We start from the raw sequence: 16,899 nt of genomic DNA on the forward strand, positions 1-16,899 counted from the left end.
ACAGAGGATGTGAAGCTTTTAAAAAGGTTTTTAGCTTTTTATTTTGTTTGTGTGAATGTTTTATGTGAATGTATGCATGTGTACTGCATGTGTGCCTGATACATGCAGGGTTCAGAAAATGGTGTCAGATCCCCTGGAACTGGAGTTACACACAGTTGTGAGCGGTCATGTGGATGCTGAGAATGAAGCCCAGCCAGTGCTCTTAGCTCCGGAGCCATCTCTCCAGCCCCAGTTTGTCAGGTTCTAATTAAGTCAGAGTTAGCAACATCCCATGAGCATAGAAACTTTGAATCAGGCAAGAATAGCAATGGAATTAGAAACAATGGCCCTGGCTGCTTGGCCACAGGTGGCAATGCCCCCCCCCCAATCCTCTCCACTGTGTGTAGGATTTACTTTCACAAACAACTGTGAGTCACAGGGAACAATGATGGAGTGGCCGCATAAAGTCTCTGAACTTTTCAGACACAGCCATTTGTGTTAATAAAAACTCGAGTTGGGGGATATTTGACCACACTGTGAACCTGAGTTTGCATTTACTCTAATTAAATAAAATCAACCTTGGGTCAGGAGGCTGCATTAGCAGCTAGTTGACAGGATAATTCCAGGGCATCAGAGGGCATCTGGGAGAAATAGAGAGACCACAGAAGTAGGGAGGGATTTGGAGAGGGGAGGCTGTTTCTGGTTGGGAGCACAGGTCTTTGAGAGATGCCAGCAAGGACAGAAGGTTAGCTAAGTGCCACCCAGGCAGCTGCTGGAGAAGCAAGCGGGTAACTGTGGAGTTGCACTTGCTGGCTGAAATAGATTAAGGCACAGCCACTGTGCCACAGTTAAAACAACATACTTGTAATGAGCATATTTTCAGATGCACCTTTAATCAATTCCCAGTAAGATCCCAAGCTTATTTTTTTTTTTTTTAAGACATTTTTGTGATACAAAGGCTTGCTTTGAATTTAGGTGTTTGGATTTTTCCTTTTGGTCTCTCAACTTCTAGCACCATGCTGCCAGCTTATTCCAAGCTCTTGATGGGGACTCTCACTGAAATCTTCTACTAGCATCTGTAATACAAGGTCCAAGACCCAGCTACCCAGTGAAGAACAAACCTAAGACCAAGACAATGAATAGCCGGGTGTGGTGACATGTGCCTATAATCCCAGAACTTGGGAAGGAGAAGTTAAGTATCATGAGTTCCAATTCTTCCTTTGTTAAATAGGCAGTTTAAACCCACCTGGGTTCCAGGAGACCCTGTCTCCAGAAAAGTCAAACAACACCACATATTAAATGTTGCTTCCCAAGTTTCACCCTCTATGCTTCTATGTTTTCTGAAACTGAGTCCACGGAGCACATTACCCAAGGCCATCCTTGAGGTCTTTTCTAACTATCAGGACTTTGAAGACCTGAGCAATTTGTTCATGAACTATTTGTTTAAACAAAGGTCTACCTGAGGGCTGGCAAGCCGACTCAGTGAGGAAAGGTGCCTGCCACCAAGCCTGACAAGCTGAGTTTGATTCCCCAAGACCCATGTGGTAGAAGGAAAGAACCTACTCTACAATTCTGCAAGCTGTTCTCTGACTTGCATACAACAGCATGTATATGGAATTTGGAGGACAACTCTTAGGAGCAGATTCTCTCCTTTTCTCTCCTTCCATCGTGTGGATCCAGGAACAGAAGTCAGGTCCTTGTACCTGGTGGCAGCCATCTTTACCCGCTGAGCCACCTCTCCAGCCCTTCTGTTTTGATCCTTGAATGGCTGTTGGGGAGTGGACAAGGAAGGACTGGATAAGTGGACGCAAACACATCGCACTTACTTTGTTGTCTTCTCCATATTTGATCATTTCATGAGCAAAGTCATCAGTAGGCTTGACTCGGACAAACGCTTGAACCTTTTTCCTAGTACCCATTCTAGCTAAAGAGAAGAGAACAACAGTATTTTTTTTTTTTTAGCGGTCATCATCAAATAGCAACTAGGAGGGAGAGGTCATTTGTCAAGATCAGAAGAAAAGCCTACTATGGCGGTTAACACATGTAACCCTAACACTTGGGAAGCGAAGGCAGGTGGATCAGAGTTCAAGGCCAGTCTCAGCTGTCAGCTGGAGGACAGTTTGGGCTCTCCAACCCATTGTCACTACCCAACAAGTGCATGTGCCTCCTGTCTTATGGGCTGCTTTGCCATTTTCCACTATGACTCCAAAGAGACTGAAATCCAAAGCAAAAAGAATGCTCCCTTTAGTGGTCTGATTTTAGCCGCTGTTTCCAGAAATGTCCTGTTTCTAAGATGAACCAATTTATGCTTTGCTTCATTTATTCTATTTTCTCTTGACATACTTGCCTGGAATACATTAAAGCCATTGGCCTTTTCTTCATTATTAGACCTTCTTTCACACCTCTGTCTCCATCAGATTGACCACATGAGAATAGATAAGTATCTTTTAAAATATGTATTTATTATTATTATTATTATTGGGAGTGAGAGACACCTGCCTCAGCATGTGGTGGCAGTCAAAGGACAACAGAGTCTGCTCTTTTCTTTCTCCATGTGGATCAGATTTGTGTGAGCCATCTGGCTGGCCCTAGATTAAATATTCTTTTCTTAAATTAATTTTTATCTTTATTTGCATGTGTCTGTGTGAGTGTATGTCACATGTGTGCAAGTACCCTTGGAAGCCAGAAGAGTGAGTCTGATCTTCTGGAGCTGGAGTTACAGGCAGTAAAGAGCTACCTGACATGGATGCTGGGAAGAGCAATGAGCACTCTTAACCACTGAATCATCTCAAGCTCCAATTAAATGTTCTTGATCTAGTCCATAATCCAAGTCTTTCTTCTCTCATGTTGATGAGAGATGCTCTCCTAAAACCTGTCTATATTCCCACCTTTAAAAAAAAGTTTGTTTTTATTTTATGTATATGGGTGTTTTTCCTGCACAAATGTCTATGTGCAATGTATATGCAGTACCTATGGTGGCCAGAAGAGGGCCAAAGTTACAGACAGTTAAGCCACCATGTGGGTGTTGGGAATTGAACACAGGTCCTCTGAAAGAGCAGCCAGTGCTTTTAACTGTGAAGCCATCTCTCCAGGATCCTCATAACCTCACAACATACATACATACATACATACATACATACATACATACATACATATGTGGGTGTGTGTGTGTGCGCGTGTGTGTGCATGTGTTATAGTATACTGACTGAAGACAAATGATGTCCTTCTGCATTATGTTTTTCTTATTGGTTGATGAATAAAACAGTAATTGCCCAGTAGCCAGGCAGGAAGTATAGGCGGGGCTATCAGACAAGGAGAGGACGAAGAGGGACACCGTGTAGCTGCCAAAGGAGTAACATGCTGGATTACAGGTAAATCACAGACTCATGGCAATACATAGCTTAATAGAAGGGGGTTAATGGTTAAGAGAGAGCTAGCCAGTAAGAAGCCTAAGCCTTTGGCCAAACAGTTTATAATTCATTGTACTGTGTGTATTTATTTGGGGCAAAGCAGCTGTAGGACCAGGTGAGACAGAAACTCTGTCTACAGACAAATATATATATATATGATGTAGCTTTGTGGGATAAACACTTGTAAAAGAATAGGATAGAAAAGACAGGGAAGCAAGCTTAGTTAAAAGACTTTTCTAACTATGAAGAGATGTCTCATAGCAGAAGAGACCTTGAGGTCACAGAAACTAAAGGTCAAGTAAAGTCAAAACTAGTAAAGAGAGATGTTACCAATGGGACGCTTACACTTAATTCAGATAGTGGAGAAGCAAAGAAATGATTAAATGGAATTGATAATTCAACTAATTTTGTTTTGTCTTGAGACTAGGATTCATGTATCCTATTGTAATAATCATTAATTCTGTTAAATCTATCTAAATTACACTAAAAAAAGAAAAAAGAAAAGGCTATGAAAATATACTAAATAATTTAATTGTTATTAGGCAAACTGGCATAGCAGAATTTTAAGTGAGGCGTTTTGGGTATGTACATGTGTGCACTCACCGTGTGTGTGTGTGTGTGTGTGTGTGTGTGTATGTGTGTGTGTGTGTGTATGTGTGTGTGTGTGTGTACTCTTATTGAGGGAGGAGACAGGGGAGGAGTAGGGAAGAACACAGAGAACAGAAAAGGAGAAACAAGCATCTATCAGGAAAAGAATTGGCGGAATTTATGAAAAGTTAGCGATACGTCAGACAAAGGAAGTTGATTCAGTCTTCTAAGAAATGAAGTGATGCTGAAGGATTTTTAAAAAACTTTTACAGTTTTTCATAGGATCATATGAAATAGATCCTCTTCTAATATTCATAAAAATCATATAAGGGGCTAAGCAGTGGTGGTGAATGCCTTTAATCCGCACTTGGGAGGCAGAAACAGGCAGATCTCTGTGAGTTTGAGGCCAGCCTGGTCTTCAAATCCAGTTCCAGGATAGCCAGAGCAAAACAGTGAAACCCTGTCTCAAAACAACAACAACAATAAAATTATATAGGGGTCAAATGTATATACCCTTAATCCCAGTACTCTGAAGACAGAGGCAGGTAGATCTATGGGTTTGTGACCAACTTGGTCTACAGTCAATGCTACATAGTGAAACCCTGGGTCAAGCAAACACCAGAAAATGGCATAAAAGGATCAACAAGATGGCATGGGTAAAGACACCTGCCACTAAGCTTGATGATCTGAGTTTCATCCCCAGGACTTAAACAGTGGAAGAAAAGACCCAATCCCTCCAACTATCCTCTGACCTCCACACATGTTCTTTGGCACGTGCACACACACAAACACTCAATAAACTAAAATAAAATATTAAAAGCATATCAAATAAGTAATAGTAACATTTTACATGTACTTTTCTAATAGAGGTACAATGATGCTACCTAACAAAAATTATTTTAGATTTTCAAAGTATTAATGGTTTTTTACATTTCTAGATAGAACTTGGGATAATTTCCTCTTACAGTTACATTAGTCATCATCACCATGGTGTTATGTATCCTACAGAAACAAGTTAAGTAGAAGGTGCTACTCTTCCAGCTTACAGTTTTGATGATGTGGATAAAACGAAAGCATCACCCATCATACCCACTGCAAGTGTTAAATCACGTAAGCAAACACAGTACTCCCAAATTTGCCGATTACAGTGTGAGCATTTCCTACATCTCTCGAGTCTCTATTTCATGGAAGCCTTTTCCTAGCACCCTTGGATCTTTTAAAGTTTTTGGTTTTTAGAAAATTAATCTGAAACATATTGGGGAAAGAAAAGAATGTAGCTTGAACATTTTTGTCTGCAAAACTAAGCTCTAGGAATCAAAAATCACACATAGCTCTAATGTGAACCCCAAACTGAGGAAACCAAAGGGAAGATTTCATTTCCAACTTCACTTAGATTTATATTACCGAGAAACTGAGAGTAGAGAGAGGTGGATTAGTTGTTCATGATTTTAAATAATGTATTCCTTTGAGATAGTGTGTCACAATGTAGCCCAGGCTGGCCTTGAACTTTTAGTCCTTTTGCCTTAGCTTCCCAAGTGTTGCGACAGCGCCTCCAAATGAGAGGTGGTGCTTTCTACTCCAATTCTACAGCTGTGGGAAACCCTCCCCAACACAAACCCCAAGGGTCCAACTTCCTACCCTGGAAGATTCCAATGCCACTAGGTATAACCTCTGGAAGGGATCACAAAGAACCCAGAGAGTTCTGAAAGCAAATTCACAGGCCAGCTCAAAGACTTTTCCAGAGCTTTCCTCCTCTTCTTCCCTAAAATTTCCAACATTCATATACAGTCACCTATCTGTTATTCCCAAGGTTCTCCTGATGCTCATGCCACCACATTCCTGGCGTCCCACAACCTGCAATGAGCCTTTCCAAAGGCCCACAACTCCTCCCATGAGCCTACTTCTCAATAGCACCTCAAAGCCACAGGTCGATTTGCACTTACTGAAATACTGCTTGTTACCGTTCTTATGTCGCTTCATTTATGTGGGCTTCAGCTCCCAAATCAAATTACAAGCTGCTCGAGGACAAGGACTGTGCCTTTTATCTCTTGTGATTCCCCCCACAAGGTCCAGAACAGCGCCCAGCACACAGCAGGCGCTCAAGAAATGGTGGCTGGTGGTGACATTCATGGCTGGAAGTCAGAGGGTGCCTGAATCTCCATAGGTGGGTCCATCTTCAGTCACTACTGAGAAAGTTCCAAGGTATACCATGTCACTCCTCTCCCACACTACCTCTAGCCCCTGAACTTGCAGGCTTCTTAAGAGGACACTTGATTTCCAGGTACAAGAAGCCACGTTCAGTCTCAACACACCCTCCCCATCAGGTAGTGTACCTCTCCCTCAGGACTTTGCACAGAAACCCGCGCGCCTACCTCCTACGCTCCCATCCCTCCCTCCCATCATTTGAATAGAAATCCTTGGATACTTCTGGTGTGAAAAAAATGAATGTGAGTGGCCTCCGGGAGGCCTCTGTGCTGAGAGATTCAATGTTCCTTCATTTGTTTTGGGCCTGGGAAGGAGCAGAATATGCATGACCTATGAAGACTTGACATCCCATGGGATGACTGATAGGCACTTGGAGTCCCTATATCTGCTCTTACCTGGATCCGGGACAAAGAAACAACAGCATCTGAACCCACAACACCTACTGTATCACACCCAAAATTGGCATCCAGGAAAAACCAGCCTCTCTCTTATTTCTCACCCAGGGTGTGTAATCCTTTTCTAACGTGTATGCGGCAGGCGGCCTCGGTCCCATCCCCGTGCCCCTCTGGAGGGTTTTCCTCCTCTGCAGCTCGAATGGCTCGAAGTGATTGTGCCGAAGGTCTCTCCAGTTCGAAAACTGAGGCGTGAAGCGTCTGAATGATCTCTGTCACTCAACCTCACGCCCTCTTTGTCTACAGCGAGTAGTGAGTCCCCGGTGGAGACTAGAGAACATTCAGAAACTCCACTCTCCCGGAAGCCGCGCTCAGGCTTGAAGGGGCACAAGATAACACGCTCTGGAGTGCCTCAGTTTTACAAAAAAGAAAAAAAGAAAAAGAAAAAGAAAAAAAAAAAAGGCGCCAAGAGGAGTTCGGAGCCCAGCCACCGCCAGCAGCCAGGGCGGATACCCTCACCAGGTTTTTTTTTACCTAACCCCACCGGCGCGCGACTACCGCTCACCTCGCGAGCCAGCGGCACTCGGGTAGAGCGATCGATCGCTGTAACTGCAGCGACTTGAAGGAGCTCCAATCTGGACCGCCAGACGACCGGCTGTGTACACAGTCGCCATGGCAACGGGAAGCTTCCAGGGACTCCGGAAGTAGTGTGAAGTGGTGGCGGAATTGAAGTCCACATTCCTCCGTTGAAGATACAGGTAAAGTCAGGGCTGAACAAAGAAGACCTAGATGGAACCTGAAAGGCTTGGAGCAGCTGTGTGTGCAAAACTGTGGTTTAGATTGCGGGAGAAGAAGCCTAGGTATGAACCAGGAAGCGGGGCACAGAGACTTCCGGTGCACCGGAATTTGCGAGTACGGCGGCCGAGCGGGGTCGTGGGATTTCTGCTTCGCGCCCCGAGCTGCCGTCGGCGTGCTCCCTTGCCCCGCCCTGGTTAGTGTGAAGCTTGCCGGCCAGGCCTGCGCAGTTGCGGCGGCCGGGGAAGATGGTGGAGGACGGCGCGGAGGAGCTGGAGGACTTGGTGCATTTCTCCGTGTCGGAGTTGCCTAGTCGTGGCTACGGCGTCATGGAGGAGATCCGGCGGCAGGGCAAGCTGTGCGATGTGACGCTCAAGGTACCGTGGTCTGGGCGGTGGCTGGCTGAGGGGAAAGGGACGGAGCGGGAAGAAAAGAGGGGTGGTGGACAGGGGAAGAGAGGTCCAGCCGACTGAGGGCGGAGACAGGTTAGAGGGGACAGTGTAGGACAGAGAGCGGTGCCAAGCGCTGAGAGGGATTGAGGCCAAGTTGGGAGAGGAAAAGGGGCAGCCGTTCAGCCATTGGGAGGAAAGGCTGAGAGTTGTGCCGCTGACGCCCTACGAAAACGAGACATTGGGGTATCCGCCTTCTTTTCTGTCACACAGACAAGAGAAAATGTTCTTACAGCCAGGCTATGGAGGAAGGGGCGGTGGCTGACTCCACATTCCTATGGGCACTACCTAAACATCTTATCTGTCAGAAAGTTATTCCTTTGTGCTCCTTGAAGTTGGCTGTGCTGTCGGTAGAGGCTAATAAGCCTTCTCCCCAGGAGTCATTGCCTGCCCTTGGCGCTTTTAGAATCGGATCTGGAGATCTTTTGATGGGGACTACTCTGCTCTACACTAGAAAACAACCCACAATCACCACCAGAAGGTCCTGGAGGCCAGGCTAATGGACTGCTTGGGGAGAGGGATATACTCACACCTGTTTCCTACCAGCATTCTGGTCTGGTGTCCTGTGCCTTGGGTCAAGCTGGGCTGCCCCTTGACAACACTGCTGAGCCAGGTGGATCTCCTCCAGGTGGGAGATGCTGTGTGCCTGTGGCTTTTCCTGCTGGACTCTGCCTGGAAGGCTCTTAGTGCGCCTAACACCCTCTCTTCCTGTTTCAAAACAACAGAGAGACCCAGACCCTTTTAGCTTTTATTGCCTACTTAGTTAAGGAAAACTTTGCTTCTTCACTTATTAGAGTCAGACTGATGAGTCCGATGGTTAATAGTTTGGCACTTTAAAAAGCTAACCAGTCGGAGAGTGGCTTTGGAGATGGATGGATTTGCATGAAAATGCTAGCTGTGACCTTGGGCAAATTACTTAATCTCTCCAAGCTTAGATTTTCCAAATGTGAAAATAAAGCTGACTCTTAAATCTCACTATTAGTGAGGATTAAATGAGATATTTGGTATTCCTTGTATAACACCTGTCATAACTTTTTCATCAATCCTGAACGAAATGGTTTTCTATTAGAGTACTGAACTAACTGCCCTAAGAAGGGGCAGGATCTCCCCAGGTAAAACAGGGAAACCAAGAGAATTAAGAAAAATAATTTAATCCTAGCACTCAGGAGGCAGAGTGGATTTCTGTGAGTTGGAGGCCAGCCTGGTCTACAGAGCTAGTTCCAGGACAGTCTCTAAAGCTACAGAGAAACCCTGTCTCGGAAAAAAAAAAAAAAAAAAAGAAAGAAAGAAAGAGAAAAATAAGCTGACTAAAGGATGCAGAAGATGGCAAGCCCACTAGCGATTTGGAAGTTAACTGTGGCAGTAACATTTGAGATGAGTAGGGACCAGTGAAAAGCAGTAGTTAAGAAAGAAGTTTTGTGTGAGTTTTGGGCTGGCAATAGGCTGATCAGGTAAAGGCACTTGCTGCCAAACCTGATGACCCGAGTTCAATCCCTGTGACCCACATACTGGAAGGAGAGAAATGACTCCTGGAAATTGTCACACACACACACACACACACACACACACACACACACATACACACGGTAAACAAAAATGTTTTAAGATTTAGGCTTTGTCAGGTAGTGGTGGTACACACCTTTAATCCCAGTACTGGGGAGGCAGAGGCAGGCAAATCTCTGTGAGTTCAAGAACAACCAGGTCTACACAGAGAAACTTTGTCTCGAAAAACCAAAAATAAATAAATAAATAAATAAATAAATAAATAAAGTGAATAGGTTAGAACTAGACATGACTGTAGACTTTCTTCTGTAGAGCTTCAGTGGTGCTGGGAGCCATTTCACTACTCACAGCAAGGGCTGTCCTCTTAATCCAGTCTTTCCTCAAACTTCTAGTGAGTCCTGACTCTTCACTTAAGCAGGCACCAAAGGTTAGAGGCTTTTTGGCATGTGATGATTTAGTAGCTAGGTGCCCCCATTAAGACAATAGTTCTCAAACTTCATCAGGTATTAGAATCTCCTGGTGGCCTTGTTGTTCATTAGAGCTCACCCTAGAATTTCTGATTCATAGGTATGGCATGGGCCCTGTCAAGTTCACCAGCGATGCTATCATCTGGTACTACATTCCAAGAACCAAGCTATAGAATAAAGGACTTGTCCTTTCAGAGTATATTCAGAATCAATAAATCTTCTTTGCATTGAGGGATGCCCTAGTTACCCAAGTCTGGAGTCACGAGTTCATCCTGTTCAGATGGTTTTTTATTAGGACAGTGACAGAACAGTTGCCTGCTCAGTGGAGGGGACCAGTACTTCCTGTTTTGGGCCCCTCCTCATGACACACCTTCAGAGGAGACTGGTGTTTCTAGTGCTCAGAGTTGGAGGTCCCTTGACCTCTGCGTTGCTCAGAATTCTCCATCAGGTCAGGCACTGGCTTGTCCGGTTTTCATGTCGATGTTTTTAAACTCCCTGTGCTGTATTTTCCTGGGGAACTTTGCTGTTCTTGGTGATCTGAGAGGCAGTTGTGGCACAGACCAGATCTGCACTGATCTGAGTCCTGGCTCTGCCATGTCATAGCTGACAAAACTTAAATTCCTTAATGCCAGGGAGTCAGTTTATTCTTCTGTGAATGGACATCATTACCCACCTGAGTGCTAAAGATTCAATTACTTTATTTAACTTCAAACTCCATGTAATAAATGCTCAGTGAATAGTAGGTATTTGTGTTGTATTGTTTGTTTGTTTATTTGTGTATGTGTTTGTATGTGTGTTTTAGATAGGATCTCACTAAGTAACCCAAGCTGACTTTCAGCCTTCTGTCTCATGGCTCTCCTTCCTGAATACTGAATGCTGGGATTGCAAGAATACACCAACATGTCTGGCTCATTTACATGTGTGTATTAATATATTTTTGTTTGTTTTTATGTATGTGGATTTTTTTTTTCATGTACAAATGTATACCACTTGTGTGCCTGGTGCCCTTAGAAGCCAAAGAGGACATTGGATCCTCTGGAAATACAACAACAGATGGTTGTGAGCTGCTGTGTGGGTGCTGGGAATCAAACCTGAGTCCTTTAGAAGAGGAACCAGTGCTCTTAACCACAGAGCCATCTCTCCAGCCCTTAGTAATAATGTTTAAAGAGATAAGATCTCCATGTGTTGAGCAAGCTGGCCCAAAACTCTTGTGTTCAAGTCTTCTTGCCTTTGTTTCCCAAGTGACTGGGACTATAGGTGCATACCATTGCATCTGATTCATTAATAATAATTTAATGATATTTCCATGGAAAGTATAAATAAATGTGTTCCATTTGCAGGGTTTTGCTTTATTTTATTTGTGTTTTGTTGTTATTATTGTTTTGGTTTGTTTGTTTGTGTTTTCAAGACAGAGTTTTACTATGTAGCTCTGGCTGTCCTGGAACTCATTCTGGCTTTTAACTCACAGAGATCCTCCTGCCTCTGCCTCTTGAGTGCTGGGATTAAAGACATGCACCACTACCCCAGCTGTTTGCATTTGTCTTTTGAGACAGGGTCTCAGGTATCCTGAGCATGCCTTGAATTTGCTATGTAACAGAGAATGACCTTGAATTCATGATCATCTTGTTTCTCCCCAGTATTCAGATTGAAGGCATGCCTTACCATACCTTGGTCTCAGTGTGCAGTTTTGAATTTATCTGAGTTTATTTATGCTCCTTGGCTTCAAAGAGTTTGCAATCCACTGCTCTACTTCAGTGGCTTACATTTAACAGTTGAGACCAAGTCCACAAAAGGCTTGTTCAAGGTCACAGGCTGGGTTAGGCAAAAGTAGGGTTCGGTGGAGTCTCTGTGCTCTTGTGTTGAGGCTTCAGTTACTCCTTTGTGACTTTGAATTAAGCTCCACCATCTCAGCTGCACTCACTATTAACCCACATGCCCTCCTGTGGCCTCTCTTCCCAAGGAGCGAAGTGAGCATTCACAGGCTCTCACACCCTCTACATTCTCTGCTAATACTTGGACCTAGATTTGCTTTGCCTTTGGAAATACTTACACTTAACTTTCTTAGTAGTCCATTGGATAGTTAAGTAGGAGTGGAACAGAAAAGAATAATATGTTCATTTTTTTAAAAATCACATTTTAGCCATTAATACCAGCACTATGGAGGCAGAGGCAGATAGATCTCTGTGAGTTCCAGGCCAGAGCTACACAATGAGACCCTGTTTCTAAACGAATTAATTACTTAATTAAAAATAGAATAAAACCCCCTTTATATTTTTAATAACTTAAACTTTTTATTAGAAACAAAACAGAAACGTATGGTTCTTCTTTTTGGCAAGTCCTTTTCCTTTAATGGCTACAAGGATCATACAGGGCTTCTTGGCAACCTGTGGGATGTGATTGAGGTCTGGACAGAGCCGTTTGTATCCCTGGAGGTTCTGATCGTCTCCTCCCATCCCTATGTTTCTAACAAGTCCAAGGTTCAGACTGTGTGTCAGGTCCGTCTGGGTCCAGCCAGTTGGGCAGAAACCCAACTCCCCGATTCAGGGAGCATTCTCCCTCATGAACTCTCAAGTCAGCAAGCCCCTTTTATATTTGTGAAAAGTCTGCCCCTTTTATATTTGTGAAAGCAGAATGGGGAGAATATCACCTAACCTGTGTATTTAGTATTCAGACCTGTAAGCTTAGAGGAGAGAGGGGAGGGTTGTGTGTATGTGAGGTGTGTGGGTGGGTGTAGGGGGTGTGGAGGGTGTGTGTGTGTGTGTGTGTGTGTGTGTGTGACATGTGGGTGGGTGTAGGGGGTGTGGAGGGTGTGTGTGTGTGTATGTGTGTGTGTGATATGTGGGTGTAGGGTGTGTGGAGGTTGTATGTGTATGTGTGTGAGAGAGATGTGTGTGGGGTGTGGAGGTTGTGTGTGTGTGTGTGTGTGGAGGTTGTGTGTGTGAGATGTGGGTGGGGTGTGTGTAGAGGTCATAGTTTTAGAATATTTTCTTTTGATCCACTAAATCCAGATGCAGAATGTTCACTGAAACTGGCTTTAAGTGCTGCACATGCGAGTCTGGAATCGTGCCCTGTTTGTAATAGAAGAGTAGGTGGTGAAGGAAGTGAAGTCAGAACTTGTTGGTGCATGCCATTTTTGTTATGTATAGTGTAGTATATTATACAGGGATAATTATAGAGCTAGAATAACCATGTTAAAAAAGAATCCACAGTAACCTCTATTAAAGCCATTTATTTTGTAGCTTGAAAAACCCTGAAGTTTAAGCTATTAAGGGATTTGTCCAAGGCACAAAACTGTATTAGCTGAGCTCCAACATAGCTGGTTTTGTATGGTGGAAGCAATGCTCTAGGGCCTCTGTCAGGTTACTCTCCTGCTTCAGCAGAGCAGGGTACAACCAACCAACCCATCTTTAGCGTCGCTTGTGAGCCTGCAAGGCAGTGGTGAAGTGTGTGTTAATTCAGCACCCCAGATCTGTTGTGCAGAGTGAAAAATGAAGATGTTTTCTGCTGTTTTCTAGATGTAAACTCTTTTCTGGTGGAGGGAGCTTTGAGACAGAGTCTTACTCTGTATTCAGGCTGTCCTGAAACTCACTGTGTAGCCTGGACAGCCTCAGACTTGATCTTCCAGCCTTAGCCTCTAAATACTGAAATTGTGGATGCAGGCTGTCGTGACCAGGTGTAGATATATATGTTTTGGATTCCCTTTGGTTTTGAAATGACATTATATACAAAACTTTAAACTTGTGAATACTCACTGAATAGTTTATTCCTGAGACTTTCTTTGACTTTTTAAAGTAGCTAGAGATGAAGAGTATACTCCTTGAGGGGCAGTCACCTGTGATAAGAATCTGATACTCAGTAGTTTACTTTTGTCTACGTATGGTGGCTTTTGCCTGTAATCCCATCATGGGAGACTGAAACTGGGGGGTTGACACAAATTCAAGGCCAGCCTAGTAAATTCCAGGCTAGCCTGGGCTGCATCATGATGCTGTCTCAAACCAGTAGGTAGGGAAAGGGAGCAAGGAGAGGGGAAAGGGTTTTTGGTCTCTTTCTCATTTGAATTACATTATGGATAATGCTATTAACATTTGGATATCAACTAAGCCGGGAGACAGAAACAGAGAGAGAGAGCACGAGAGCGCATGCACGCACTGCTGCCTGACATCTAGGGTTATTATGAACGGCTGGAGGTGCAACAGTCTGGAAAACCTTTGACCGGAAGAGTGAATTCCATGGTTTACCCTGACGCTTCTGGAGCATGGCGGGGTGAATGTCAGCAGCCCATGCCTGTGGATGCTCTTCATCGTACACAGTTCCTTTATTGTTTTGTGTATGAGACTCCTTCGCTTGCTCCTTAGCCACACTTGGTTTAGAGTGATGTTGGAAGGATGAAACCACATGGTTTTTCTAAAGATGTGTTCCCAGACTTTCCTAACCTAGAAGCATGGCTCCTACCTTGCCTACTTTGAACGCATCAACTCTTGGCACTCTGCATTGTCCCTTTGGCACGAAACCATCCAGCTTCTTTGTGGTTAGTTGTATGTGCCAGGAAGGCCATAGGGAGACTACCCAAACAGCTGGCAGCATCATTATTATTTCAGTTGGGAACAAAATGAATGAATCAAAATGTGTGTGAGCCACACACAAGTTAGCAATCCTAGTAAGTATTGGGGATTTGTAGATAATACAGGTTCAGTTGTGGCTACCCATAGCTTGAAAAGCAGTTATGCACAATACACCTAAGAACTGGTGTGGCCATGTTCTAATAAAACTATTGGCAAAGGCAAGTGTGAAACAAACAATTAGCTGTGGCTTGTTGGCCTGAGTATGTTTTATTGGACCTTTGAGGAGCTGAAGTTTTTGGAGTAGGTTTTGCAGTTGCTTTGTGACCCTACACACAGTATCTAGGGATTGGAAGTTTCTCTTACTAAAGGATATGGCTGAGGAGCTAGGGATGGAGTTCAGCTCTGGAACACTTAGCTTAAGGGAGGCCCTTGTTTCCGTCTCTAGTGCCACAGAAAGAAAAGCAGTAAAGAGATGACTTTGTGAATAATTCTTTTTTTTTTGTTTTTGTTTGTTTGTTTGTTTTGTTTTGTTTTTTCGAGACAGGGTTTCTCTGTGTAGCTTTGGAGGCTGTCCTGGAACTCACTTTGTAGACCAGGCTGGCCTGGAACTCACAGAGATCCGCCTGCCTCTGCCTCCTAGTTCTGGGATTAAAGGCATGCATCACCAACGCCCAGCTTTACTTTGTGTTTGTGTGAATAATTCTTAATCTTCAAGCTACTGCAGGTGAATCCGAGTTTGTTACTCTGGTTGGTAAATGAATAACCCAGCTAGAAGTTGCTATTAAAGTCTGAATTTCCTTAGTAAACTCTTATATCTCCACTGGAGCATGAAGCTGAATATTTTCACATTGTTAATGAAAGGCTCCAAACTCCCTTTCTGTCTCACTTGAAGCTGAGGGTAGCAAGCTACTTGCAGAATAATAGGTCATTAAAGGCAAAAGTGGTTAGAATCGGCTAGAGAGATAGCATAGTTGGTAGAGCGCTTGACTTGTAAGTCTGAAGACAAGTTTGGTTCCCAGAGCTAAAGGCTGGGCATGGTGGTGCATGCTGTAACCCCAGCACTGGGGAGGCAGAGACAGATGGATATCTGGGGTTCAATGGCAGTTATCCTACTGTGTTTGACAAGTTCCAGGCCAGTGAAAGGCAGCCTCAAAGAAAAGGGTGGACAGTACCCGGGAAATGACACCTGAGATTGTACTCTGACCTCCACATCTGTGTATACACACGTGCATACGCACGCACACACCAAGTAAATTGCCCTTTGGTTTGGTTTGGTTTGGTTTTGAAATAGGGTCTGATTCTGTAGCTTAGACTAATCTAGAACTCACCATGTCGCCCAGGTTGGCCTTGATAGTCCTCTTCCTCAGTTTCATGAGTGCTGAGGCTATCAGTATTAGTGACATGCTCAGCCCAAAAGAAGTTTTTTTTGAGACATCTATATTTATATGCTCTCTATATACATATATATATATATTTTTCATTTAAGAATATAAAATACATTCATTTATTATTGTGGAGGGGGCAAAAACATGTCTCAGAGTACATGGTCTCCCATTGTACCTTATTGAGTCTCTGGAACAGAACTCAAGTAGTCATATTTGACAGCAAATGCCTTTACTCACTGAACTATCTCATGAACCCACCCCTCTGTCTGAGACATGACCTCACTATGTAGACAGAGCTGAGTTCAAACTCTGTCAGGAGGATAGGAAACTCACACTCCATAGCCAGCTAGTCTGGGCTATGCGAGACCCTTTCTCAAAAACCAAACCAACAACAGGAACACAGATTGTATTAGCTCAGCTCTAAAGGTCACTTTAAAAGAATTGCCCTCTGGGATGGATAAAATACTTGGTGTGCATGCATGAGGACCTAAGTTTGGATCCCCAGAACACAAATAAAACCTGGGCAGTGATAAGGAGTAGAGTTAGATGGACCCTAAGCTTACTAGCCATTTATTGTAGCTCATATGGCAGTATCATGTTTACTAAAAGACCCTATCTTGGGCCTGGAGAGACGACTCAGGAGTTAAGAGCACTGGTTGATCTTGTAGACGATTTGGATTCAGTTCTCAGAACCCACATAGTGGCTCACAACCATCTGTAATTCTAGTCCCACTGGGTCCAACACCTTCTTCTGAGCACTTTGGGCACCAGGCATGCACATAGTGCAAAGGCATGCATGCAGACAAAATACTCATATACTCATAAAATAAAAATAAAGATTCCAGGTCAGCCAGGGCTCCATAGTGACACCTTGTGTTGTTGTTGTTGATGATGATGACATATATATATATAGGCCAGGTGGTGGTGGCGAACACCTTTAATCCCAGCACTAGGGAGGCAGAGGCAGGTGGATCTCTGTGAGTTGGAAGCCAGCCTGGTCTACAGAGAGAGTTCCAGCACAGCCAGGGCCACACAAAGAAACCCTGTCTCCAAAAATCCAAAAAAAAAAAAAAAAGCAATCAAGGGAAGACATCCTGACATTAACCTTTGTTCTCCACTTACACTAGCATCGGCAAGTACACCCGTATGCACACATGCATACAG

General features: G+C 44.0%; 2 protein-coding genes across 7 annotated transcripts in view; one reads left to right on the forward strand and one right to left on the reverse strand.

Annotated features, from left to right (window-relative positions):
* Window positions 1–7,376, reverse strand: part of Kif9 (kinesin family member 9) — a 49,501-nt gene extending 42,125 nt beyond the window's left edge. Inside the window, exons 1-3 of one of the 5 annotated variants that reach the window (XM_051203378.1) lie at window positions 7,140–7,228; window positions 5,921–6,163; window positions 1,806–1,899 (exon numbers count right to left, since the gene is read on the reverse strand). In XM_051203378.1, coding sequence (XP_051059335.1) covers window positions 1,806–1,898 — 93 coding nt within the window. In that variant the 5' untranslated portion in view covers window position 1,899; window positions 5,921–6,163; window positions 7,140–7,228. Of the gene's footprint in view, window positions 1–1,805; window positions 1,904–5,920; window positions 6,164–6,681; window positions 6,890–7,139 lie in introns of those variants that run through there. The other 4 variants (XM_051203348.1, XM_051203339.1, XM_051203369.1 and 1 more) reach the window with 4 other exon arrangements.
* Window positions 7,377–7,516: 140 nt separating this feature from the next.
* Klhl18 (kelch like family member 18) overlaps window positions 7,517–16,899 on the forward strand; it is a 45,046-nt gene continuing 35,663 nt past the window's right edge. Inside the window, exon 1 of one of the 2 annotated variants that reach the window (XM_051203388.1) lies at window positions 7,517–7,746. In XM_051203388.1, coding sequence (XP_051059345.1) covers window positions 7,618–7,746 — 129 coding nt within the window. In that variant the 5' untranslated portion in view covers window positions 7,517–7,617. The remainder of the gene's footprint in view (window positions 7,747–16,899) is intronic. The other variant, XM_051203393.1, reaches the window with a different exon arrangement.

This window comes from Phodopus roborovskii, unplaced genomic scaffold (assembly GCF_943737965.1).
Source record: "Phodopus roborovskii unplaced genomic scaffold, PHOROB, whole genome shotgun sequence".
In the NCBI taxonomy this organism is placed as follows: Eukaryota; Metazoa; Chordata; class Mammalia; order Rodentia; family Cricetidae; genus Phodopus; species Phodopus roborovskii.